The sequence below is a fragment of the Phoenix dactylifera genome, chromosome 3 (genome assembly GCF_051530095.1).
Source record: "Phoenix dactylifera cultivar Ajwa chromosome 3, Ajwa_hap1_PhDact_Kaust_v1.1, whole genome shotgun sequence".
In the NCBI taxonomy this organism is placed as follows: Eukaryota; Viridiplantae; Streptophyta; class Magnoliopsida; order Arecales; family Arecaceae; genus Phoenix; species Phoenix dactylifera.
In genome coordinates, this window is record NC_143192.1 from 32,056,978 (window position 1) to 32,084,324 (window position 27,347).

Consider the following 27,347-nt stretch of genomic DNA (forward strand, 5'->3'; position numbering starts at 1 on the left):
TGGCCGGACCGGTTTGTATCGGCCGGTACGGGCCGGTTTGGCATACCATGATTTTGCCTTTTCAAACACTAAGGAGTAAGGACACACTTTCAACTATTCATTATTTTGATTTTGGTTCTGGAGTTTGGACAAAACATCAAAACCACGAAAGCAAAAGAAAGAGTTTTATAAAGGTAAAGATAACCAAAATTTATAAAACCTTTACCAGTGTTGCACAAATTATACCAATACCCAATGATGTTTTTCATAAAATACCAAGAAACAAAAATTTTCCTTCAATATCTAAAATATATAATTTGATGTATTGAGAACCATCTTGTGATATATTCTTCTATGCGATCTATTTTGAAGTTCCTTTCTCTTGCTGCAAATTATTCTCAAATTATTGATGAAAAATTTGGCTTTGTCAACATATTAGGTTCATCTGATAGGAGTTGCCATTTGTTTGGAAATTAATGTGCAGGATTGAGCGAAAATTTGGCATATTTAGCAAATTGGATGCTTGCTCTTTTGTTGCTAATGTTTATAATGAAGGAAATCTTGTAAGTATAGTAACAGATTGCTCACCACATGGTACCCATGTTGCCGGTATTGCAGCTGCTTTCCATCCTGAGGTATTACAGACAATGTGGTTATTTCTTTACCTTTTTTAATGCAATATTACATGTAATTTTCTAAATATAGGATTGTCATACAGGAACCGTTGCTAAATGGAGTTGCACCTGGAGCCCAGTTGATTTCTTGTAAGATAGGAGATACACGCTTAGGCTCAATGGAAACAGGAACAGGTTTGATAAGAGCATTAATAGCTGCAGTGGAGGTAACTGAAATCTTTGAAGTGTTCACTTTAACTTTTGCAGTTACAATGAGGATTGTTTGTGTTACTATGAAAATTAATTAACTATTTTTTCTGATAATGAATTGTTCAATAGATGATCTGGAACCCCCTCTTTTCTTTCTAGTAGAACCCCTTATCACCAAAATAAAACCTTTTGTTGGTCCTGGCAGAGTAGGGTATCATTATAGTTACAGAAATGTTTAATTGGTACGCCAGTTTTTTTCCCCCCAAAGGAGTGGTTTCTGCAGTAGTGGCCACTGTCTATTGATAAGCATTTGCTCATGTGGACCATAATTCACTCCATCATGTAGTAAACTTTTTATGCATGCCATAATAACAGGGGCACTAGGCAGATCTTGTACATACAATGATAACTCTGGTCTTTATATCAGGCATTGTTCTGATGTTGACTGAGATTGATCTCCATCAGATGGGAGATATACTTCAGCTGTGGTGCTTTTATAGGAAGCAAACCTCCAAGATGGGGAAGCTAAAAGGAAAGATTCACCGACAGAGATCTGTGTAAAAGCTGAATACAGGAAGCAGCCGGCAACATTTGCATGCTGACAGGACTTCAAATTCTGTTATGACAGGATTTGGACTTTGAAATCAGCAAACTACTACAATTGTTTTCTGATAATTTAGGGCCTATTTGATGATGTTGCTGTTTTTATGTTTTTGTTTCTGGACAAATTGCTAAAATACCACATTTTTTTGCCATTCTTTGTGTTTGCCTCTTGGATCACATTCATTCCAGAGAATCTATCTTAGTTTCTTTCTTTTTTTGCAATAAATTGATTGGGATGATATACAATTTTGATGAGTGCTACTTACAACCACTATAATTAGTTCCTTTCAAATGTTTCTATGTTATTATGTGCTTGTTAAAATCTTATCTTTTGTGGAAACTATCTTATTTGATACTTGCAGCACAAATGTGATCTAATCAACATGAGTTATGGCGAGCCTACATTGCTGCCTGATTATGGATGTTTTGTTGACCTTGTTAATGAGGTATTTTTCTTTCCTAATATGCAACCTTTACTTTGTTGATGATTTTTCACAAGTTTTTTAGTCTTTTATGTTTTAAATTTTGTGAAAGCTGTTCTGCTTATATGATCAATTGTAACAACAGGTTGTAGGCAAGCACCGTCTGATTTTTATTAGCAGTGCTGGAAACAATGGACCAGCATTAAGTACTGTGGGCGCACCTGGTGGTACTACTTCAAGCATAATAGGTGTTGGTGCCTATGTCTCCCCTGCCATGGCTGCCGGAGCTCATTGTGTGGTTGAGGCTCCGTCTGATGGGATGGAATATACATGGTAAACTCAAGTTTGACAATGTTTTTTGTTGCTATTAGAAAAATGTCATTCATTGTATCTGAGGGGATGGAATATACATGGTTAACTCAAGTTGACAATGTTTTTTGTTGCCATTAGAAAAATGTCATTCATTATATCTGTGAATCTCACTTCGGAATTTATCATGGTTATACACTTATACTATTTCTAGATTTTACATATTTGACAGTTATTCATTGCTATCAAGTTTTATGGGTATATTTACTTTTACCATTTCTTTTTATCGTACCTTCATTTGAAATTTGTTGGAACTCATATTCCAAAATTTTCACTTTAGGATATTCATCTAATAAAGTCAAGCTGCATTAAATTTTATTTATAAGTGCATGTTACATGGCACCAACTTCCATATTTATCATTGTTTGTAAATTATAGTTCATCCATTTGTTGATTCTTTTTAATTTACATGCATTGTTTTCTACAAGGTTTGCTGTGCCGGAACTGGGGTCCGAACCGGTTGTCCGGTGGCATGGGTCGGTACGCCACCGTACCAGCACAGTAAAGGAGATAGGGGAGAGGGTAAACATAAGAGAGGAAAAGAGAGAGAAAGAGAAGGGGGAGAGAGGGAGGGAGAGAGAACGAGGTCGTCGGAGGGCCGGTGGAGGATGACGGTCCTTGCTGAGGAGGCAGAGGAGGGCTTCGTGGCAAGGTCCCCTGTTTCGTTCGAAATAGGGGTCCGACCCCTTTTTTTATTTCGCAACTTTTAAGTGAAGTCGGCAAAAGGGCCGTGGAGCCCTCCTCCGCCTCCTCCGTGCGGCTCGCTGGCCTCCGCCGGCCGGCCTCCATCTCACTCTCTCTTCCTTCCTCTTCCTCTCCCTTCCTCCCCTGCTTGCTTTTCTTTTCCTCTCTTTCCTTCTTCTTCTCTCCCTCCGTCGATGGATTTTGTTTCCGTTGCCGGAACCGTCCCGGTCTGCCGTCGATACGGCTCGGTATGCCCCGAACCGCCTGGTTTGGGACATTTCCGCCGACTATGGTTTTCTCTTTGGGTTGATCCTTCAGAAAATTTATATTGAATTGTAATACTTCTCATAACCTATTTCCTTAATATGTATATTGAAAATATAGTTTGTCCCATTGGTGGACCTTGGTATGTGCTTCTTGTACCAAGTATTAGCTCACTACCAGTATGGTATGATATGGCTGGTATAGGGCAATATCCATTGGTACGGCAAACCTTGGATCAAACAGCTTATTCTGCAATTTTCACTTTAAATCTTCTGTCACTTTCAAGTGTGCAATCGAATATATTCATTCTGCAATTTTTGCTTTTTAGTTCAGTAGTGCTGTTATTCTGCTGTATTGATCAATCAGATTTTTTATGTTCTTACTTGACCTACATCCTTCAACCAACTTTCCATCATGCATTTTAGGAACATAATAGATCTGATTGAATAATACAGCAGAATACACCACTCCTGAACTAAAAAAGCAAAAACTGCAGAATGAATATTTTCAATTGCGCCAACTGCCATATGCATCATTGTTTGCAAACGATAGTTTGTCAATTTGTTGATTCTGTTCTATTTACATGCACTGTTTTTCTGTTTAGATTGATCCTTCAGAAAATAAAGTTGAAATGTTTACTTCTCAAAACCTATTTCCTTAATATTTGTCTTGAAAATATAGTTTGTCCATTTGTGAACCTTGGTATGCGCTTCTTGTCCCAAGTATTAGTTCGGTACTTGTATGGTATGGTGTGCCCAGTATAGGGCAGTATGCATTGTTATGCCAAACCTTGAATTGAAGGGCTTATTCTGCAATTTTGCACTTTAAATCTTCTGTCACATTCAAGTGCACAACTGAAACTATTCGTTCTGCAATTATCACTTTTTAGTTCAGTAGCGGTATTATTCTGCTGTATTGATCAATCAGATTTATTATGTTCTTAAAATGCATGTTGAAAAGTTGGTCGAAACATGTAGGCTAAGTAAGATAAGTAAATCTAATTACCTATCAATGTTGTTTAGAGATTTTTTTATGGAATCTTCTATTCTTGGTTTCTCAAAGACATGCAAACAACTGCACTGGCTATCTTATTTCTTATTTTCTTTTGGCTTTTGCTTGTTCTAACCTATAAATAACATTGTAATTTCTACTTGAAATTTTACAGGTCTAGCCGAGGCCCAACGGTTGATGGGGATCTTGGTGTCTGTATAAGTGCTCCTGGTGGAGCAGTGGCTCCTGTACCGACATGGACCCTGCAGCGACGCATGCTTATGAATGGGACTTCTATGGCATCTCCTTCTGCATGTGGGGGAGTTGCTCTACTTATTAGTGCTATGAAGGTGTGTCTCAGTTGTTTTGGCAATGAGATCTAGTTAGTTCTGTGATTAGTGTTTAAAAAAAAGGTATGTGCATTAATCTCATCTTACAGGCTGAAGGAATTCCTGTAAGTCCATACACTGTCCGTAAGGCATTGGAGAACACAACAACCTGTATAGGTGATACACCTGAAGACAAACTAACTACGGGCCAGGGGCTTTTGCAAGTTGATAGGTTGGTTTAGCTATCTCTGTCCCTGGTTCCTTCTTCCAGTACATGGCTGTGGCCTGTGAGTTCGAACCTAGTATGATTTATCCAGAGTTCCTGTAATTCTTAAGAGTCACTGCTGTATTGATTGCATGTCAGGGCACACGAATATGTTCAGAAGTCGAGGAATTTCCCATCTGTTTGCTATGGAATCACAATTAATCAGGCTGGGAAATCAAGTGAGTTCTCTGCTTATTTCTTGTACCAAGCTTTTTTTTTTTGAAGTTTTTAATGTCATACTGAATGATAGTAATAGAATCTATTCTTTTTATATTTTTGTTTTAAAAACATAGAATAAAAGCTACATATTCAGTTCCACAAATTTATTATCTTGTGAACATGAAATAGATATTGTTTGAGATAAGAGAGTCAAAAACTTGCACTTTAATGGATTGGACTATACTCAGAATTTTGTGTTTATGGCAAATAGAGATCCTGTCTTTTTAGTCCTTTATGCCATATTTCTCTAGCATTGAATAAGGACATACAACTGTAATTTTAATATTTCCATTTATTATATCCAAACAAGAAAATCTATTACTGTTTTTCTTATCACGTCCTATATGGGTTGCAGCTCCTACATTGCGTGGGATCTATCTAAGGGGGGCTAATGCTTGTCAACAAACCAGTGAGGTGAGACAATGTTCTCTGTTTTATATTGTTTTTGTTTGTAGTTCAGCAAAAAGTTATATGCAGAAAAAATACTTAGATATGAGAAAACCTTACAATAGGATTTTGGTAAATTAAATTCCATAACTCCCTAAGAAATGCCCTAGCCATGACATTGGTTGCTTCCTATCTTTGTCCAGCCTTGCCAACAAGTTGGCAAGTGAATTAGCTTATGAGGCACATAAGAGATGTAATGATCTTGAATACTTGCCAGTAATCTGCAAACATCCTATAATATGAACTTCAAATCTTCAAGCCATATCGCATACACTTGAAATTATCTCGCTGGGGAAGGGGCACCAATCCTCAAAACTATTTTCTTTAGCCCACCTTAATTCATCTCTGATTACAAGTAACTTGACAACATGGATACTTCCCTACTTCTTTGTTGCACCAATCAGCTCATGTCAAAAGTGGCCTTCTTATGTCATCTCTAATACGCAAAGTGATACCTGATCCTTCAACTTTTTCTCTTTTAGATCTATCTGAATCTATGTTAATTCTTAAAGCTAGATGACTTGGGTCGCTTCAGATCCACTTGTTTAGAATGCAGTCTATATTGGAAGACCTTCTGTTTGAATTAATTTAGAGTTGTTCCTTTGCTTAAATCAACAGTTTGTAGCAAGTTTTATCGTATCATTACTTTTGGCCTAGAAAAATAACTTTCATGGGACTCATTGGTGATATGCTCAAAAATTACTTTAAATCTCTCTTGCGAGGCGACATCCGTAGCTCCTAACACCTCATACTTCTTGATCTCCTAAACTAATTTGCCTTTGGGCATCTGAAAATAAATGCTCCAAGTTTGGTCTTGGGTTGGGATAGTACTGGGAGATTGGGGTGCTTCTATGCCAATATGTAGGAAAGGCCAACATCCTAGTCCTAGATGCCACTTTGCCACTTTTTCCTTTTTTTTAGTTTTTTTCATTTCTTAATTCTTACTTTGCCGCTTTTAATGGAATTTTACTTGTTTGAAGGTCCTTAATGAGGTTTTTGAGTCGACAATGGGGTTTGAATTCTTCCTCTATTTTCTAACATCTTTCCAATCCACTCCCTCGGTCCTTCCTCTCTCTCTTTTTCTCAATTTTCCTCTCTCCTATGTTTGAACAACAGGGGACATGAGTGCCCTGATGGGTTTCTTTTTCTCCTTAAGCGGGATAGCCTGCCCCCTGCATTCAAGTAACGTGTTTATATAAGAGTTGAAGTCCTCAACTGGACATGAAAACTTGAATGATAAAACTAGTTTGACAATGATAACTAACAAAATCTTAGATATTGATTTTCACAATTAACATTAATGATGCTCTAATCTTAACATAATGCACGAGCACACTATTACCGTATAGCTTGTGCATTTGTCCCTAGCTTTCAGCCTATGCACCGCCCTTCTTATAGACTGAAGTAGCTGCTCACCTAAGGCAATTTGACGTACTTAGGGTTTAGTATGCTACGGAGAGAATATAAGAATGAAATTAATAGATAGCAGCAACCATTATTAAACTAAAGACAAGTGAAGGTTAAGAATAACTTAAGATTCAAGTAGAATTTACCTGTTAGGTAAAAGTCCCTGCCCATTTGAGTGTCTTATCTGTCCTTAATACTCTGCAAGTGTAGTGGAGCTTTTTTTTGGCATATTGCTGTATGATCTCCTCTTAGGTCACAGACATCTTGGTATACAAATTTGCCCATTTAAGGGTACATTTCATTATCAATTGTTCTTAGCACCATGTGTAGAGTTTCCATCGCCTTGACCACCTTAGTGTATCTATCATAGAAGTGTGAGCTCAAGATAACTGTCTCAATTCTACTTTGTTCTTGCTACCTGTTTTACTTGGAATGCATCCATTCATTTGAAGTAAACATCGGCTTAGACTATCTTCTCAAGGAGGCTATTCAAGGCTATATAATTAGTAGCAAACCAGGCCACGCTGGGCCTCATCAGCTCCCTGTGTACATGTGACCTCATAATGCTAGCACCTCCAGCCTCCAGGTTTGATTGTAGACATATTTGGATACTGCTTGCCCACTCTCCATAGTTGACTTCCCTTGATGGCAAGTCACAGATATCCTTCAGCATGAGGTCTTTGCAGTATTCTGCACATGGAGTCTATTGCAAATGTGGTTCCATCTAGTCTGTTGCCTTCTTATACTGTAGAGTATAGGCCATTGTTTTTAATAACTTGGAAAACATCTTCTCACTGATCTCCTCAATGCAATCCCCCTTACGATCTATAATCTAATTGGAGCCATGAACCTATTAGACGTATCGACTGATTTTATGAAGAAAGCGCCTCAGGAAATTGATGGTGCTTCTCCTAGTTAGCCCAAACCAGCCATCGCATTAGTTTATCCCCATACAGATCTTGTATCCTATTCCGTTATAGTTACATGTCATTGCTCCTCTCTTTCCAAGGTCAGCCGAACCAGTACTTGAACCGGTACTGGGACCCGTGCTGGTAGCTATCAGTTCGCTACGGGGTGAATTGGGTGGTTCACCCCGGTTTAATAGGCCATGATTCAATCTTTTTAAAAAGGTGGGGGCCCAAATTGGTTCAAATATGTGTGAATCGGTTCGCTTTGGTTCTGCTCCGAACCATTCGGTTTAGGGCGGTTCGAAACAGTTCGGGGCGGTTGGAGGAAATTTTGAAATAGGGCCGAACTGACCCGGTTCCCCACTAGTTCGATTTGATTCAGGGTGAATCGAGCGGTTTGGCCTAGTTTGACATACCTTGCATTCTTCTATGATACCATCCAATAAAGGGTTCCTTTTGCTTCTTCTTGTTGAGCTCCATCCGAACACAAGATCTATGTTCCCTACAATTTCAACAAATGCTTAGTTGGTTAGTCTATGATAAGTTGTATCTAAATTGATTTATCTTGTATTTTTAAATTTGATAAGATTTTTTTTACAAAACTAAATAGGTAAGAAGGCACATATCTGCCACTTTCACGCCTTTAAATTATTTAATCTTATTTTAACTTTTCCACTTCTAATCAATTATTTAATTAATATAATTAATATGATTAATTCGGACAATTATCGATATTCTTGGTAACAACCGACAATTAGCTTTGAATTCTCTATACTTATTCCACATTTTTAATATTTAATCTAATTTTTATTTTTAAATATTTTTTTAAAATTAAATGAAATATTACAGAACTTCCAAAAATTAGATTTGCTCGGAGGATTTTTGTAATACTATGTATGTTTTTCCTATTATGAATAAAGTCTATTTGGCTGGGTTACTATTAATTTATATCAATTTTAGGCATAGGTTCAGGTACTCTTGAACTTGCCTGAAATTAATTTAGATCTAGCTACTGTTTAGTATCATGTGTGCACTAATAGTGCAAACAGGCTACAAATTCTTCCTTCCCTAAATTATTTTTGTATTATTTTTAATAATCAATTTATTTCAATAATAAGTATTTTTTGAAAATAAAATACATATTTGGCAAATAAATAATATTGTGTTGTATGTTGATTGCCACCTAGCAACCAATTTGAATTTGACACTAAATGAGATTTTTAGGGCATGATTTGCCTTTATGCTAATAATTTTTGGACATGTAAATAGTAAAATAGAAAAGAGAGAGTGGATGACCTTATTGGATGCATGATGTTACATTGGAAAGGAGACCGGATCGGCAGACCTCCTCTCTTTTACTTCCATCCTTTCTCTTCTCTCCCTCTCTTTCATCTCGTTCTTTCTTTTCCTCTCTCCCATATCTAAACCAATGGAGACAAAAGAGGGCAAGGAGACATACGAGAGCCCTCAAGCTCTCTTTTATTATGAGCATGACCTAGCCATCTCGGTTAGTTCTGGGTGACCCAGCTAGTGAATTTTTCTATCCTGACCTAGCCATCCCGGTTAGTTCTGGGTGACTCGGCTAGTGAATTGTTCTATCCACACCATTATCAAGTAGGATGGTTAGGAACTTGAGATGTCTCACTTCATGAGGGAACTGGTGCAGGGTGCATCTTAAGTATATTCTTTCATTGGAGACATGACTTATGAGGATGTGGTGAGACCCAAATCCTTGGCTAGCCTTTTTTCGATTTCAATTTTGTATGACACCACAATGAACTCCACTCAAAAGTCCATAGGCTTTTTATAACTCTCAATTCCCTTGTCACTTGGACTCGATTGTTCAAATTTGGATCTTTCTCCTAGCCGAAAGAAAGTGGTTTCAAATAAGTCCATAATCAGTATATGCTGTTAAGCATTTTCTAGTTACTCCAGGCAAATAGGAATAACCAATCTTCTTGCCGGTGCCTTTATTAGCAAGTTTCCTTTGAAAAACTAGTGAAATGGCTGCTAGAAGAAAGCTTTGACGCAAGAAGAGATGTTAATACCTACTTATGGTAAAATAGAGGACCATCAATAAGTTTTAAGCTAAAGAAAGGAAAATGACATTAGTCCATCTCTATGAAGTTTTGCCAAGTGAGTCATCTTAATGAAAGTTGCTCTTAGGTTTACTATCTCTTCAATCTGAGTACAAGTTTAGTCTCTTCTCACTTTAGAACAACAATAAGAAGCCTCTCAAAGTTAGCCTGGTATCTTTGAGACAGGTAGCTGCCATCTCATGCGACCTAGCAAGCTTAGAGAACTGGCCAGAAAGGAGAGGGAGGTCATCAACCAAATTGCCAGTCAATATAAAACACTCAAAATGGCTAGCTGAAAGATATTATTTGGATTTCTTGATCCTATATAAGTATTCAAGATCCACCTAACGAATAATCAATGTGGGACTAAACACATGCCCGCACGAGTCATCACATACTTCTTTTAAGTTCTGGCGTCCTCGCCAGGCTAAGGATCCAAATTTATTCAAATACGATCACAAATACCACGATAGCTCATGGTCAGCTCAAATATTCCTATGCTGCAATGTTCCCAAGTCCATATAGGTTATGGGCTAGGTCCGCTCGGATACCATTTGTAACAATCCAGGACCTCACACAAATTGCTATCCAAAAGGTATTATTTGGATTTCTTGATCCTATATAAGTACCCAAGATCTATCCAACAAATAACCGATGTCGGATTAAACACACGGCCGCATGGGTTATCACATAATAAAATAGCACGCCCCACATCTGGGACATAACACAACCATGCTATCGAGAGGTACAACCCACGATAACACGAAGCCAAATATTTTATTTAGAAAATCAATTATCCATTAAATAAAATCAATATTGGTTCAGAGCGTCTAAATCCAGACATAAATACCAAATCCATAATCTTCAATATTCAGAAAATTTATAGTCAATTTAAAATACTAAATTTTTTTTACAAAATTGTCAAGCTTGCTAGCGCGAACTTTAAGCCTGGACGATCCTTCATTCTTATTGACTCTATTCTTCTGGGGAGAGAAAAAAATAAGAATATAGATACATAAGTGACACAACTTAGTAAGTAAATTTTTCACCATCTTACTGGATCAAGCATAAGTTTTTACATGCATCAATAAATCATTTAGAGAAGATAACTACAATTAGAAAAAAGAACATTTCATAATAGCAGTATAATCATAAATTAATCATGCAAATTATATAAATATGGTTTCAATGCATAAACAAAATCATAAATCATGCTAATTTTATAAAGTCATAAATTATTTGTCATTTTGCCATATCAAAATTTATAATATTTCTCTTGGACTAAATGCTATGGTCACCTTATACCCGTGATAGGGTTGTAATCAATATCATGCTAACTACTATAACTTGCTGGCTGGGCCGTATGCCAAGCTACTATAATCCGCTGGCGAGGGTTGTATGCCAAGCTACTATAATCCGCTGGCGAGGGTTGTATGCCAAGCTACTATTATCCGTTGGCGAGGGCCGTATGCCAAGCTACTATTATTCGTTGGTGAGGGCCGTATGCCAAGCTACTATAACTCGCTGGTGAGGACCGTACATATATATCTGAAAGTCGATAGTCATTTCTTAAACAAATTTTTTTGTCATTTTTCTTTAAATCATATTGTCTTTCATCATACAGGAATAAATTGCTAAAATATTATAAAGAGTTGTAGTCCATAATTAAACTTTTAATAGTAGAATAATCATAAAATTATCAAAATACAAATTTTATTAATATGGAGTTCATAGTTCATAAACAAATCATTAATATTAAAATATTCATGGAACTATTATTCTGCAATAAATCATGATTTTCATAATATCGTATGTTTGATCCTTGATTTCAAGAAAATATGATATCATAAACATTTAATACTATTTTCATATTTTCATAATACTTGAAAATAAGTAGAAATTTGAAAACTAATAAGTAGTGTTAGGGTTACTTACCTCTTCTATCTTATACTTTCAAACTTCCCTAAGCGAATTTGCTAACCTATTTAAAAGTATTAAGAGTAAGATTAATTCCCATTCGATAACTTTAATAGTATTGAAATAACAAGACAAAGAAAACGGTTGGCTGGATGATGGTGGCCTGGTTAAGTCCAGTCTAAACAACTCGATCAATGAATCATGGGGTACGGACTCCATTATGGCCAAGGCCATTTGATAGGGTTCATCAATATTGGGTTTCAAAGGCACTTAACAGGGCTGGAGTGATCGGTCTGGCAGGCTGTCCGGGCACCAGGACAGATCAGGGCCCTTTGCAGGGGTCAACTCGAGTTCATAGGATAGGGAGATAGGACTCAGTTCATGAATCTATGAGTCTTTTTAGGGAAGGAAATAGGAAGATGAGAGAGAAGGAAGAGAACGAAAATAAGAGAGAAACAAGAGAGGGATAGCTCTCTCTCTCCTCTTCTTCTATTCTGTTCTGTTCTCGTCTTTCTTTCTTGGTAAACAAGGAAGGGAGGCGGGCTGGTGGCTGCCGTGGTCGTGGTCCGGCGAGGCAGCAACCGACGGGGGTGGCGACAATGGAGAGTAGCCTACGGCGGCGGCCGACCAGCAGAATTCAATCCAAAAACAAGATCAAGAAGGGGGTTTATTGGCTCGATCATTTTCGGATCCCTGCTTGCTTACCGGCGGCTAGGGGTTTGGCTCTGGCTCGGGGTTGAGGCCCTTGACAATGAACGCCAGCGGTGATGGTAGTTAGAAAGAAGGGAGAAGGGGCAAAACATGGGATCCTTATATCGGTCAATTTTCGGCCGATTTCGCGGCCGACAGTCGTGTTCCGAGTCATGGGAAGAAGAACAAGGAAAGGGGAAGAGGGTCAGAGCATTACCTTGGCTCTTACGGCGTCATCGGCCCTAATTTCTGGCGAGCACAGTCACGGGCAACCGTGAACTCAACGGAAAAAAAAGAAAGAAGGAAGCTTTGTAATCGCCGGTAGAGGTCCATAGGGGGGTGAGGTTCGTTTAAATAGGCATGGGTGCTAGGCATGGTATGCTGTACCGGTCGGTACGGATCGGTACCAAGCGTACCGTACCCGTACTGATGGGTACCGGTATCGGTACGCCAATATCGGTACGCCTGGCATACCGCGTACCATACTGTACCGACACTCGGTACGCCTATACTAGTGCGGCACCGGTACGGCGAACCTTGAATTGCTAGGGTTTCCTTGCCTTCGATGCAGTCGAAGAGGAGCCAGAGTTGGTCTTCTCTTCCGACTCAAAGAGGGGAACTTAGTTCCCTTCTTTTTTTTTGTGTTTGGGCCTATTTCAGTGATGGGCCGGGCCAAAGGGCTGGGTCTTACAATCTTTGCAAATCTTGGTAGTCTTTCCATCTGATAGCTTCGATGCCTATGCTATGTTAGAGATAATTGCGAGGTTATGCCAACTAAAAATGATATTTAGAAGTTTTTGAAACCACGCTGGAATTGGATTTTGGTTTATATCCCATTAACCAAACAAGGTGCTCATCATAGAGGTCTTGCCTAAATGCTTAACCTAATCTAAATAGCTGGCTCTATTATGTTGTCCCCTTTTCAAAAGAAATTTCTTTTTAGTCCATCTAATTCAAGAATTGTATTCTCTGGCGTCATAAGGATCTTGCTAGGCATATCTAGATTGCTGGGCAATCACAACGTAAAAGAACAATCTTTCCTTCAAAAGAAAACAAGGGTCTTTTTCTTCTATTCAATCTTTCATCAATCTTCTTTGTTATAACTTTCCTATCTTCAGCTTTCAGAATACGAGTAAGAGGAACTTCCTTGTGTCTCATTATTGGAACATTTCACTTCTGTTGAACAATTCTGCTGAAGCTTTTGGTTTATCCAAGTTCTTACCTGGATAGATAAAAAGAGACTCTTAAATTATTTTTTTCTATGAATTCCATGCTTCAAGTTAAATTGGCTTTTATATGTATGCTCTTCAAGGTCTGTATCTTTCTTTTCTTGAGGAACTTAATATGGTAGTGCATCATAGTTCATAGTATAATTTAAAAGTTGCAAGTATTCTTGTCAATGATATATCAAGCTGTTGGAACATGTTTATGTTGCTTGTTTTCAGATGTCTCTACGTTACTTTCTCTTTCCTCTTTCTTTTTTCTTATAATACCAAACAAATGGAGCTGGGTATCTGATAGGCTTAAGATGGTCATATTAGCTCTTAGAATATTGGGAACAATTAGTGACCTGCCCCTTGGATCTTTATTACTTGAGACAATATGGTATTATAAAAAATCAATAAATTCATGAACTCCAGCTGAAACACTATTTTGAGCATTTGAGGATAGGCTAGTACTTGTAACATGTACTTTCTGTCACGTATTTCTATTGTTATTGTATTTATGTTCGGAAAAAATCATAGGCTCTTGTTTCTTTCAGTGGACTGTTCAAGTTGACCCAAAGTTCCATGATGATGCTAATAACTTGGAGCAATTGGTTCCATTTGAGGCGTGTATACAATTGCATTCAAGTGAGAAATTTGTTGTTCGAGCTCCTGAATATCTCTTGCTGACACATAATGGGCGCAGTTTCAAGTTAGTATGCTTTGTTTTATTTTATTCTTGTATGTCATAATTACATAGAATTCATATGAATAGAAGGTTATTGGTGGTGACAATAAACCTTAACTTTCATAATGCATAATTATATTTATGTCCATGAAAGAGTGCTCACCTTTGTTCCATATGTGCTCATCTATCTTCATGTATATTGGCCTTTGTCAATGTTCATCTTTTTGATACAGATTTATACAAGATAATAAATAGCTTTATGGGTCGTACCAAGGTCTGCTGAATCAGTCGGAACCGACCACTTCAGCTTGTACTGTACCGGTACCGGCCTCCACCGGTACGATACAGCGGTGGAATTCGGTTCGGAACCGAACGGTTTCTTGCCTGTACCCGTGCGGTTCGCACCGGTACAAGCCTGGTACCGATCGAACCGCACCAGTTCGGGCTTGTACTCGCGGGGAAGAAGAGGAGAAGAGAGGGGAAGAAGACCTCTCGCGCTACTGGGCCTCTTTCTTCCTCCCGAGCACCTCGCGGGGAAGAAGAGCTCCTTTGCTCGCAGGAGAAGGGGAAAGAGAGGAGAAAAGAGGAGAGAGGGAAGAAGAGAGGAGGAGCTCGGGAAGAAGAGGAGGAAGAAGAAAAGAAAAAAGAGAGAGAGAGGCTGCGGGGACACGGGCGCGAGTGGGGAAACACGTCCCCAACTCGTGCCCGCACGCGTTCCATGTGGTGGGGATCACGGTCGACGCACGGGGAACTGCGCACGCGCGATTCCCCGCGCGGGCTCGTTGTGCGGGGCAGCGATCCCACGCGCTGCCCCGCGTGGCCGGCTTTAATGCGGCAGAGTGGCTTTAATGCGTTTTTTTTTCAGAGCTGGTTCGGTATCGGTTCTGGACCAGTATCGAACTGGTACCGATTCTGGACCAGTATCGAACCGGTACCGGTCTTCACCGGTACGTCGGTTCGGTTGGTTCGTCTAACCTTGGGTCATACCATACTTCTTTAAATGTTGTACCTGACCATAATGAATAACCTATATTTCAACTCTAGGTGGTCAAGAACTCTTCATGATTAATCTTTCTTTTCTGTAAGGATTCAAGAGTCTATTTGTGACAAACTGGAACTTCTGCCATGCCACGAGTGTGACTAAAATCTCGATCAATCAATGACGGGATTTGTTTTGATTAAGTTTTGTGGAAGCACATACATACCAATTTAAACCTTGAGACATGTAATTATGAAATAAATGGCCATTTTGTTATACAGAGCAAACTAAAAATTTCGTCCAATTTAAATTTACACATAATCTTGGAACCAAATGAGGATTTAGTTCAGTCCATTGTCTTATAATACACATAATAGTTCAAGTTAGAGGCAAATATTACATCCCTCTGTAGGTACATTGCAAACCCTCTCCTTTGCTAGTACAGTCACTTATATAGCTGCAAGCCTTAAGATACAAAAAAGGATGTGACTCCTTCTGTGGTTGTTGCTTCCCTATGTGCACCAACAACACTTTAAGATGCTAGTAGCCTAATGCCGGTTAGCCTTTTGTCCTGAAATATCATAATTAAATGATGAGCTACACAGCTTAGCAAGTACCTAGACATAGTAAACAATATATTTTGAAAAAACTAGAATGATCGGAAAAATAAAGGCACATACTTATTAAAATTCAAATAGTTAGTAAATAATATCTTATAATACATATCCAATAAGTAAACTTACTAACGTAACTTCATTTTTGAAGCACTGAAATGCTTTTGAAAACAATTGGGATCATCAAGATACATTTCTTTTTGTGCGAAATTATTGAAAACACTTGTTTAGGGAAACACTGAAATACACTTAGGAATACTTGAATTACACCACGGTACAATTAGAAACACTTGAATACACTGAAACTTTTGAAACACTTATCATGATCATCTGAATACCAACTGGTTAATTACCAGCTATTATACCTGCTGGTCACGGGTTCATTGAAACCGTCATATCCGCTGATCAGGGGTTAACTGATCAATGGAACCGTTGCCTAAGTGTTCACTGATACCAGCTATTGTACCTGTTGGTCAACTCACTGCATGATGTCTCTGCTAAGAACATGAAGGCCAACAACTTATCCTTTCCTAACCAGGATCGCTGCATCATATCTCTACTAAGAGCATGAAAGCCAACAACTTACCCCCTGCCATTCAAGGTCACTTATCATAATATGACTGCGGAGAAGTTTTCGTTTCAATTCATGACAAATGAAACTTTTCACTTTTAGGAAAAATAATTATTAATTAACATTTCGAACGACTACTGTCAAAAGAAATCTCTTTGATACATTGACATAAATTTAGATCATGATTACTGAACACTGATAAATTTGGATGTCAAATAGTCATTCAATGCACATATTTTTTAAAATTCATTTTCCATAAAACATCAGAGAAAAATTCAGAAAATTATGAAAAGTTTGATCATATACATATAACAAAGTTGTATAACCTATAAAAACACTCATGTTACAAAGCACAATGCTGAAATTAAAATTAATAAGCTGCCTCAGTGCTAGTTAGAAAATGGGAATAGAAACTTCTGAATCACCATCAATTCAATGCAATCATTTATAGAAAAAGGATGTTGATTATATAATGATATTTACCCACCCTAGATGATTTACAAAGATTCACAAATCACAACACACCCTCCTTTCTTCTAGCTTGTCCCTATTCCTCACTCTCTCTTTACTTCACTAGATGCTTTCTATGGTGGCTGTCATTTCTATAGCTGCAAAACTGTAGAAATAGGGCAGCACCCTCCTATTTATAAATGTTCCTAAGCACAAGCTGTCAACTAGCCTAAAATAGTAGCTCGATGTCAAGCTAAGGTTTAGCATGATGGCTGCCCTCCAAGCTCGAGGTGGCTATTTTTATTAAGGACAAGCATGAGGTGTCAATCCAATACTTAGCATGAGTTTGCATCAAGTAGGAGGTGAGTGTTTAGTGGATAACCATGAGTTTACAAATGCGAGGTGGCATTAAGTAGGTGGTACCTGCTTACTAGAGAAAGCACTAGGTGGCAGCTATTAAAAAGTATGAGGTGGCTCAAATCAAGGAGGCAGGACATCCCACAGGACACCAGGATGCTATATGATTCCATGTATTAGGATAGAACCGTCTCGGCATTGTCCCAGCATCTCAATCGGCATGTCTTGGGACATCCCCTATCCCAAGTGTCGGGACGGGGTGGGACGACAGCGTGTCTCGTTCCATACGAAAACCAGGATAGCCCGGTCTCATGGGATTTAAAACCTTGGCTCACATTATGGGAATGTTTACAATCCAGTCCTTAACTCTTCAAACTTGTTTTAAAGATCTTATTGGCAGTTCTATTTTAGTCCTCAACATTTACAATATCCTTCTAAGGTAAATTATCACTTCACTTCTAAATAGGCTACACTACATACAATTGGTAAAAGTTATCATTTATCTAACTTAACTATATCAATAGTCAAAATCATGTTACAATTTTGGGTTATTACACCATCGGAGTCAATAATGATAAAGTCTCATTATTCTATGTTGGAATATGAGTGAGAAATCAACATAACTCATAGCATGTAAATTTTTCACAATACTATCAACATATAAGCTTCCCATAGTACTGGAAATATGTGTTCAACCCTATCTATATGCTGTAAAAATATAAAAGTAATTACATGTGACTTTATAAGTTTTAGAATGAATGTGTAGGTTATTTTTGTGACTAATGTGTAAAATAGTTGTGTAATGTTAAATCTGTATGAGTTCAGACTCCATATTGCACATGTTAAACAGGAAGTAGGATGGATGTTTATAATGTTTTGTAATACTGTATTTATATGCATTAGTGTAAGCCATGTTTATTTATGTGTTTATGCACTATTATACAGTGTTCAATATTTGTTATGTTTAAAAAAGAATTGAACAAAGTAGGATATCTTAGCATTCTAGTTGCAAACATCTTACAGATGTGTACCTTTCTGCTCTAGTTCATGTCAAGTGTCGGCACAAGACACCTATTGCTCTGGTTTTTGATTTGCACAAAGGTGATACTTGCTAGGGATCTTGACTATTTTTTGGGAGGTCTCGAATCTAGTACACAGCGTGTATCACGAATCCTACTTTCAAGTGCCAATGAAGATATATCAACATTGCACTATCAAATAATTGACAAACTTATTTTGATTGGAATGCCTTTTTTTTGAATGCTTTTTTTTTTGTTAACTAACTACTAGAATCCAAAAGCTTAAGCTTTTAAGGTAGGGGTCAACAATGTATATCAGGCCTTAGTACCCCCGAACCAGATGATTATATAACTTTGACCATGAAAGGGTGGTGATTTAGGATCTATAGATCCATCTGGAAATAGATGGGAGAAGGCTTAATGACAAGTCTTGACTAGTTGCTCCATTTCTATATCGAACTATTTAGTCTATTTTTGCATTCTATAAGCTTGGCAGTTGGCACAGTTGTTGATTTTAGTTTTCAGTGATGACAATGTTGTATTAATTAGCTGTTATATTCCTTGGTTTTTGCAGCATAGTTGTGGATCCCACAAATCTTGCCAATGGTCTACATTATCATGAAGTCTATGGCATAGACTGCAGAGCTCCATGGCGTGGTCCTCTTTTCCGAGTGCCAATTACAATTATAAAACCTTTTGCTTCAGCAGGGCAGCCTCCAGTAGTTTCATTTTCAAATGTTTCTTTTCAACCAGGTATCCTTCTAACTTGCTGATGCATTCTTAACTATAAATACATGCGATTTATGTCAAACTTACTCAAATTGATTTTAGCATATATTGCGTTTCATCTCATGATGTAGCCAGCTTCATAAGTCAATCAATGGATTAACAAAAATGAGTTTGATTTGTTAGTTTTGCTGTCATAAGCTTGCCATTTATGGCTAAGAGAAATTCTATTTTTTTCATACCATTGCCAACCTATAATAAATGAAGTGTGTTTTGAATTTGAGAAAAATATTACATGGAGAGGACAATAATAAGACATGATATCTTGTACAAAATTTAGATAGGATTTGCTGAGTGATTGTTTTCAAAGAAATTGTTTGGACATCATTTTGAAAGCTAGAGATGTTGCCATTTTCATTGGAAATATTGATGCGAGCCTTCCTACCAGAGGATCAGGTTCATCACATGTTTGAAGTCATGTTGATATTGACAACAAAAACAATGCATTCCTTATAGTGAATTTTGCAATTTTTTTTTTGACCAAGCGTCCGCTTATCTCAACAATTACATGACTATTTATAACCTTGGCAGTTCTTAGTGTAAACTTCTTGTTTTTTTTCTTTTTCTTCCTTTCCCATTTGTGGATATGATGACTATTGCATGTTATTCACCATGATTGCGGAAAACCTCATGCACCTAAGGTTATATTAATGTTTTGCCATGTGAATTCACCTCTTTCAAACTAATAACAGCTCTTTTATAGTCCTTTTTCATTAATAAATTGTATATTTTACTTGACTCACCCAAATAAAATTATATATTTTACTTGAAAATTTGTACTGAGATCAAAGGACATAATATAAATCACATATATGCTTTTCTTTAAGGTAATAATGTCAATGATTTTCTATTCCCACCTTTTCATGTGGATATTTCAATTTTTGATCCTAGGCATCTAAACCTGTGTGGTTTTTCTTGAAACAATTTGTAGGCAATTTTTATAAATGACTCTCTCTTGCACCTATCAAATCTTACACAATCATTCTTTCTGTTTCTTTCATGTTAAAAAGCTTTGCCATATTAATTCTTGTCATGTTGCTTGTTTTTTTTGTATATATTTATGTGTATGGCTCTGTATTTTGCTTGCTCTGTTTAATCAACAGGTCATATTGAAAGGAGGTTTATTGACGTCCCACTTGGTGCTACATGGGTGGAGGCAACAATGCGAACTTCAGGGTTTGATACCGCTCGGAAGTTTTTCATTGATACTGTTCAGGTACAGCACTTTAAAAGAATATTATGTCTTTTTTAACGTGCAAGCTTTTCTTGGTAATTTAAGATGAAAACTTTAACGTTGTGGTTTACAGATCTGTCCATTGAAGCGGCCTATTAAGTGGGAGGCAGTTGTGACATTTTCATCTCCTTCACTTAAAAGTTTCACTTTTCCTGTTCAAGGTGGTTTGACTATGGAATTGGCTGTTGCCCAATTCTGGTCCAGTGGCATTGGTAGTAATGAATCTACTATTGTTGATTTTGAGGTATTTCCATTGATCACAATATTTTTTTCTTCTTTATAAATAGTCATTTTATACCATGTATAATTGTATATCTTGTTACAATTATAAATCACTTAAATTTTGAAGTTTTTTGAAGTCTATTATGTTGACTTGATAATTCTAAATTATCAAAATGCAAATTTCTATGGTTTGAGAGCTACAATGACCTGACTGAAAACTTGAACTTACTAAAATACCAAAATTTGACCATTCCAGTTGTTAAAAAATAACATTATTTTTGAGCCATTGTTATGCGATACCATTTGACCAAAAAGATCATAACTGAAATTGTATGATAAACCACAAATCTTAATTAAATTCCAGGTGCAGAACATTGGACATAGTGTTAAGATTGGTAAAAATATGAGGAACACTATACTGCTGCTGTCACTTAAATATTTCTATCCGAAAGCAACATCAAAATGCTGAGTCCTCTCTCTTTCAAAGGCTTGACTATATCCATCAGTAACCTTTAGGGAAAGATTACATGATAAATGAAGTGCACTAAACAGCTTAGTAACTTATTTGAAGTGTCCTCTAAAAACAAATGACAATTAAGATGCAACATTTTATAAAATTCTCACCTGATAGCTCCAGCATAAGTTCCCGGAAAACATTGTATGTGAAATGCCAAAATCAAGATTCTAATAGGAAATGTGGCACTGTGAAATCAGAATCCATAACTCTAGAAAGTGTTCATAGTTCATATAAAATCGCAATATCTTGTATAAGTGTCCTCATTGCCGAATCCGGAGCTTGAAGCCTTCTCTGACCTCTCCTTGATGCCCTCCTCCGGATCAGGATGCGGCAGCATCCTGTCCATGTCCAATGACGACAATGATGCCCAGCCAGGTGAGTCCCCTCTCTCTCTTCCTCTCTCTCTCCCCCCTCTTCCTCTCCTTCATCTCCCCCCTCTCCCTGACCCGCCCTTTCTCTCGCTCTCTTCCTCAATCTCCTCCCTCTCCCCCTCACTCTCCTCGTTTATTAAGCTCCGGCATGGTAGGGTACGGTATGACTGGTCGCAGGCATGTACGAGCCCCGATACTAGGTCGGCAGACCTTAGTCATGACCCAATCCAGCTACTAGGTTTTAAGTGCATGACTATTCAAAATTTGTCAAAGCATGAGCAAGATTATAATTCATATTTATCAGTGCAGAATAATTTGCTATAACCATGTGATAAACAAGTTCTAATAATTATACCCATAAATCAGTAATGTATGAAATTTTAAACATAACAATTTATATCAATCCTATACTACTTTCTGAACAAAGATAAATAACATCATAATTGTTCCAGCTAAAGAAGGGTTTTCCTCCAACGTTCAAGTAATGATGAAATCCTCAAAGAAAACCACCAATTCCATGGAGCAATCTATATTTTCTATCTAAAAGAAGCAACTCTGACAAAAGCTCCCTTGCTAGCATAAATGCCATCTGTCCTCTTGATTTGCTATCTGTAATGGTAGAAATAGTCCAATACTCCAATAGGCTGCCCGATAAGCAGTAAACAGTATACAAGGAATGAAACAAACCATGGTATCGGTGGAAAATAATAATACAAAAAGAATTGTGTCAGTTTCTTTAAATATCTTTTACAATTAGAATAGTAAGCAATGTGCAGTAATCTATAGACAGTAAATAGTTTCCCATCTTCAATAATCAATATAAGTTGCAAATCTTATTTTTGAAATATTAGAATACCACAATATATAGTGAACATTGATAAACAAACATACAAGTTATTAAACTGTCAACATATTTACTACATTGTTCGATGAGTAAAGTGGCACACAGTAACAATATAGCTTATTAGTTCCACTTACTTGGAATTGAAGGCCTTGCTAGCTAGCACGCGAACATCCTTGGTCACAGGCCCCAAACATATTTTATTAATGGGGACATGACAATTCATTGGTACCAAATAGCAGCACAACATCTGGCTGACTGGGGCCACAGTTATCATGTCTCCACTGAGATCACGAAAGCCAATAACCTACCCCATGTTGGCTAGGGTCCACTTTTCACGATATGAGTGGCTAGGAGTCTCAAAAATACAATAGCAGTCAACAAAATACAGTTATCATATATTCTATGAAACTTTAGTGATTTAACAATAACTTTTATGAAATCATAACTGAAAGCAATGAGTTGCATTATCCTTATAAATATACATTCAAAAGCAGAATAATTTGATGTCCAAGAAATTTAGCAATTTCAAGGTTTTTGTTAAACAAACAAAACAAAAAGATTGCAGATCCAGATTTCAAAGTCAAAAGTATTTGTGCAAGGACAGTGGAACCATCTTGAACCATTCGGTTTGGGGCGTACCGAGCTGTACCGGTGACAGACTGAGATGCTTATGGCAAGCAAAATGAGAAACCGATGATGGAGGGGGAGAGGGAGAAGGAAAGAGAGAAAAAGGGAGAGGGGAGAGGGAGGGAGAGGGGGAGGGAGGAAGAGAGAGGGAGGGTGGCAGATGGCTGGGGAGTTGCACGGAGGGTGGAGGAGGGGCTCCGCTGTCGGTTCTCCTGTTTCATTCGAAATAGGTGTCCTGGAGGGGCCCCTTTTGATTTTCAAAGATTTTAAGTGAAGTCGGCTAACTCCTTTTTAGAGGTAGAGCCCATCCTTCGCCCCTTCGTGCGACTCCTCGGCCCTCCGCCGGCCTTGGTTGGACGTCCACTGCCCTCCTTCTCTCTCACTCCCTTCCGCTTCCTCTCCCACCCTCTCTCTCTTTTCCTCTCTCCCATTCTCCCTCTTCCCCACCCTCTCTATCATGTCGCGACATGCTTCACCGTCTTCTCCCTCTCTCTCCCTCCCTTATTCTCCCTCTCCCTCCCTCCCCACCTCTCTCTCTCTTCCTCTCTCATGTTCTTCCTCTCCCTCGCCCTTTCTACTATGTTGGTATGGGTCCGACATGGTACGACACAGGGGCGTACCGAACCATGCTAGTAGACAACCAGTCTGGGCCCGGTTTTGGCACAATGATTCTTGCATTTGTGCATAACTACTTACTCTTCAATTTTGGCAGCAAATAGTCTCAAAGAAGTGCAATTTAATCTCAATCAACCTTAGAGTTCGTTTAAAATATATGCAATAAAATGATACAAATCTAGGTAAGGACTCATAATACTGAACTTGTCAAATTTCTAAAATATCAGTCTAATACCCTAGCTCCCATGGAAGACTTTCTAACATTCAAAAGCATCTCTACCGGAGTCAGAATCGAGTGGTACAAGTCCGGTACCGGTGCGAATCGGACCGGTTGCACCGGTACGCGTGCGGGGCAGTGCTCCTGCGCGCGATTCCCCATGTTGGGCAGCACGCCCGTGGATGCGAGCTAGGAACCGCGCCTGCGCGGGCACGAGCTGGGCAGTGCGCCCGCGTGGGCGCGAGCTGGGAAACCGTGCCCGCGCGGGGTATTTAATTAATGCCACTCTGTGGCATTTAATGTGATGTGTGTGCGTCCACACGTGCTACACACTTCCGCGGGCTTTTTTCCATGCACGCGCTGCGCTCTGTTGGCCGGTTCGGTACCGGTTCAAACCAAAACCGTACCGGTCTGCTAGGCGACCGGTATGCTTACCGGTACTGGTACAGCGTACCTTGGTCATGACTATTATGGAAAGTTGTAATCCCTTTTGGCTAGAAGATAAATCCAGCTTGAATTTTGGGGCTTGGACCTCACTAGTATAAATAGCTTGATTGTAATCAATTTGTCAAATTAATGAAAGAAAAGTGGGACGAGAACCCTAGTGCAGATTCTCTTCTTTTCTATTATTCTCTATGTGAAGTCCAAGTTGAGTGGATCAAAGGAGTTGCTTCCTTCTTTCTTTGATTAGATCAAGTTGGTTTTGTTGGTTACCACATCCTTCTAACACACTAAAGATCTCTAGCGGGAGAGCAGGTTGTTCGGAGGTCATCGTAGGGCACTCACCAATGTTTAAGTGGTGATGGCAAGTTAAACCGGTATAGTCATCGAGGGGCTATGAATAAATTCGCTTATTCATTGTCTAGGCCTCTGCGTCAGACCAAATTTTGTGTCAAAATTCAAATCCTAGATTAATCAAAACAAGGGTCAAATGAAGTATACGGGGCATTGTTATCCTTAAGAGTATAGATCTTATTCTCTTCATGTTTAACACCTACAAGAGTATAATTGATTCTCATTTTTCTCCAGATTTTAAGATTTATAAGCGAATACTACAACCATCGAATTCTAGATCCAAACTGACTTTCTGTGAGGTTGTAACAAATTCTACAATACAATATGCTAACTGTTGTCTTTTAAGGACATTATCATCATATTTCATTATGCTAAGAGATATGATTCAAGACTAATGAACCTAAGATGCCACAATAAAAAATTTAGAAGTTGGTACGATAACCCGCTAACCATTTTTCTCACTTTTTATCTCGGTGTGCCTCAGTATGAGTCAGTACATCTCAGTATTGGTTGGTACACACCTCAGACCAAAGTCTGTGGAATCGTCTCGAACCGCCCGGTACTGAAATATGCCTCATTTTAGATAGATTTTTGTTTTTTGCTAATGTATTTCTTGATTCTTTTAGTATGTCTCTCTACATTTTGTTAGATACACATGCCCTTCTAAATTGAACCAACAAACCTTTGAATGGCCAAATGGAGCACAATGCTTGTTTTTCCAGCAGTCTTCAGTTATAAAATTACTCTTTATTATACTGTATGTACTGTAATGGAAATTAGCTATATAAAAATAAAAAAGAAGAGTATTCAATTTGGTATGTCTTATTTTAAATTTCTTTCTTCTTCCTTGATTTTTTTTTAGATTGTGTTTCATGGAATCAACATCAATCAAGAGGCAGTGGTACTTGATGGAAGTGAGGCACCTATGCGAATAGTTGCTAAATCTCTATTAGCATCTGAGAAACTTGTCCCAGCTGCTACTTTAAACAAGGTAAAGTATTGTACACATTAGAAAAGTTTGTGTAGGTCTTGTTAGAAATCTGATATGTGGGGTGCAAGCATAAGAATTACCATACAGAATTCTTCCAAGAAGTTACATGGTTTATGTTCTACTACTTCTAACAACAATGTCATTTTGCAGTTGAAGATACCATATCGGCCTGTGGAGTCTAATTTGATTACTCTTCCTACAAACCGTGACAAGTTACCATCTGGCAAGCAGATTATTGTGCTGACACTGACGTGGGTTCCCATTTGTTCTTTTCTAATTGTACACTTGTTTAGTAACTATACATATGTCTAAATCCTTTCTTTTCTGCTTGATGCCTCCAGTTACAAGTTCAAATTGGAAGAAGGAGCTGAAATAAAGCCCCGTATACCACTTCTAAATAATCGGATATATGACAATAAGATTGAATCCCAATTTTATACAATCTCAGATTCTAATAAGGTTGTTTTCTTTCCTATTTTCTTAAACTTATAATTCTAGAATGCATTTCCATTAAGTTTTCTTGTTTTTCGTAGTCATGTTGCTTTGGCTTTTGTATGTACTTATCCTTTTATTGTAACATAATTATCCGAGTCACTTTCAAACTATAAATTTCATTCTATATATACATGGTGAGTACATTCTTTTAAATTTTTGATTGCCGCTCTTTTTGTTGTTCATTCCCTATTTCAACTATATCTCGGAAAAAACAAATCTTATTTAGGAAGAATGTTAATTTAGGAATCAATTTAGTTGTCTCATTCTAACTTCTACTTGAGGTTTCATGACATGTTTTCTTTAATGCATCATAAGCTTGATTCAGATGAGTTCACCATTCCAACAAAACTTTGGTCTATCGAGAAACCTATCTTTTCTATGTTCCTTGACATTTCTTTTCATGTGATTTGCCTTATCAAATGAGTTATCTTCTTTTTGAGAACAAAAGGGTGTTTGGCAAGGCCTGTCTTTGTTTCTTGTAATGTGATAGTTCTATGCTCAGTATTTTTATGTCTAGTGTACACACTTCCAGCTTTATTAGAATTTCATTGTTAACTTAAATGACTCAATAAACAATACTCAACATGCTTAGTTAGCCACATTTTATATTCTACAATGCTATGTAGGATTTAAAATAATATTTTAATTTATGAGACCGATTATAATTGTAGCAAGTACATCGTAATATCAAACTTTAAAAAGAAAAAGAAAAAAAGGAAAAGTGCCTTTGCTCGTGTGTTATAATATAAATGGGCATATGCCTTTTTTCTATCCCATGACAGGCATTGTCATGGCATGACATGGAAATAATGTGCTGACCCTTGATAGACATCAATTGTTGGTGCTAAATTCCTAGATCATACAACAAACTTATTTCCTTCATGACTCCTCTAGTTTATAAGGCCATCATAAAGCTTTTCTAAGATTTATAAATCCTATTGAAGGTGGTCCCTTGAGACATTAGTCCTCAAGCTTTGAGTCTCCATCAATCTAAATTCTTTTTAGAAATGGGTAATTGCTTATTAATTCTAAATATTTTTTCCTTATTTCCAAAACGTTAGCTTTTCATTCTTTCCCACATGAACAAGTGGTAATTATAATTAGGGATTTAAATTTTGGTTTGTGCTAGTCTGTCTTGGTCATCCTGGATGAACCAGTGAGATGTTGGGTCCTGGGAAGGGTTTGGGACCCCAATACATGAAAACTGGATCATTTTGATTGGTATGAGTAGTACGCATTAAGATGGTGATTGAGAAGGACATGTACCCTTCAGTAACAAATAGGATCTGTCCAAAGAGGTGCCTGACCTCTTTGCTTTTGCTATTTCCTTTTGCATGTGAGAGGTGGAAAGAGAG

At 37.8% G+C, this 27,347-nt stretch overlaps 1 protein-coding gene across 4 annotated transcripts in view; it reads left to right on the top strand.

Annotated features, from left to right (window-relative positions):
* TPP2 (tripeptidyl peptidase ii) overlaps positions 1-27,347 on the top strand; it is a 74,548-nt gene that overhangs the window by 10,868 nt on the left and 36,333 nt on the right. For all 4 annotated transcript variants that reach the window (XM_039118787.3, XM_039118788.3, XM_088717982.2 and 1 more), the window contains exons 8-22: positions 464-614; positions 698-820; positions 1,769-1,852; positions 1,974-2,161; positions 4,311-4,485; positions 4,575-4,696; positions 4,829-4,908; positions 5,304-5,362; positions 14,158-14,312; positions 18,853-19,031; positions 20,168-20,280; positions 20,372-20,542; positions 25,369-25,497; positions 25,648-25,748; positions 25,839-25,956. In XM_039118787.3, the coding sequence (XP_038974715.3) occupies positions 464-614; positions 698-820; positions 1,769-1,852; positions 1,974-2,161; positions 4,311-4,485; positions 4,575-4,696; positions 4,829-4,908; positions 5,304-5,362; positions 14,158-14,312; positions 18,853-19,031; positions 20,168-20,280; positions 20,372-20,542; positions 25,369-25,497; positions 25,648-25,748; positions 25,839-25,956 (1,948 nt within the window). The remainder of the gene's footprint in view (positions 1-463; positions 615-697; positions 821-1,768; positions 1,853-1,973; positions 2,162-4,310; positions 4,486-4,574; positions 4,697-4,828; positions 4,909-5,303; positions 5,363-14,157; positions 14,313-18,852; positions 19,032-20,167; positions 20,281-20,371; positions 20,543-25,368; positions 25,498-25,647; positions 25,749-25,838; positions 25,957-27,347) is intronic.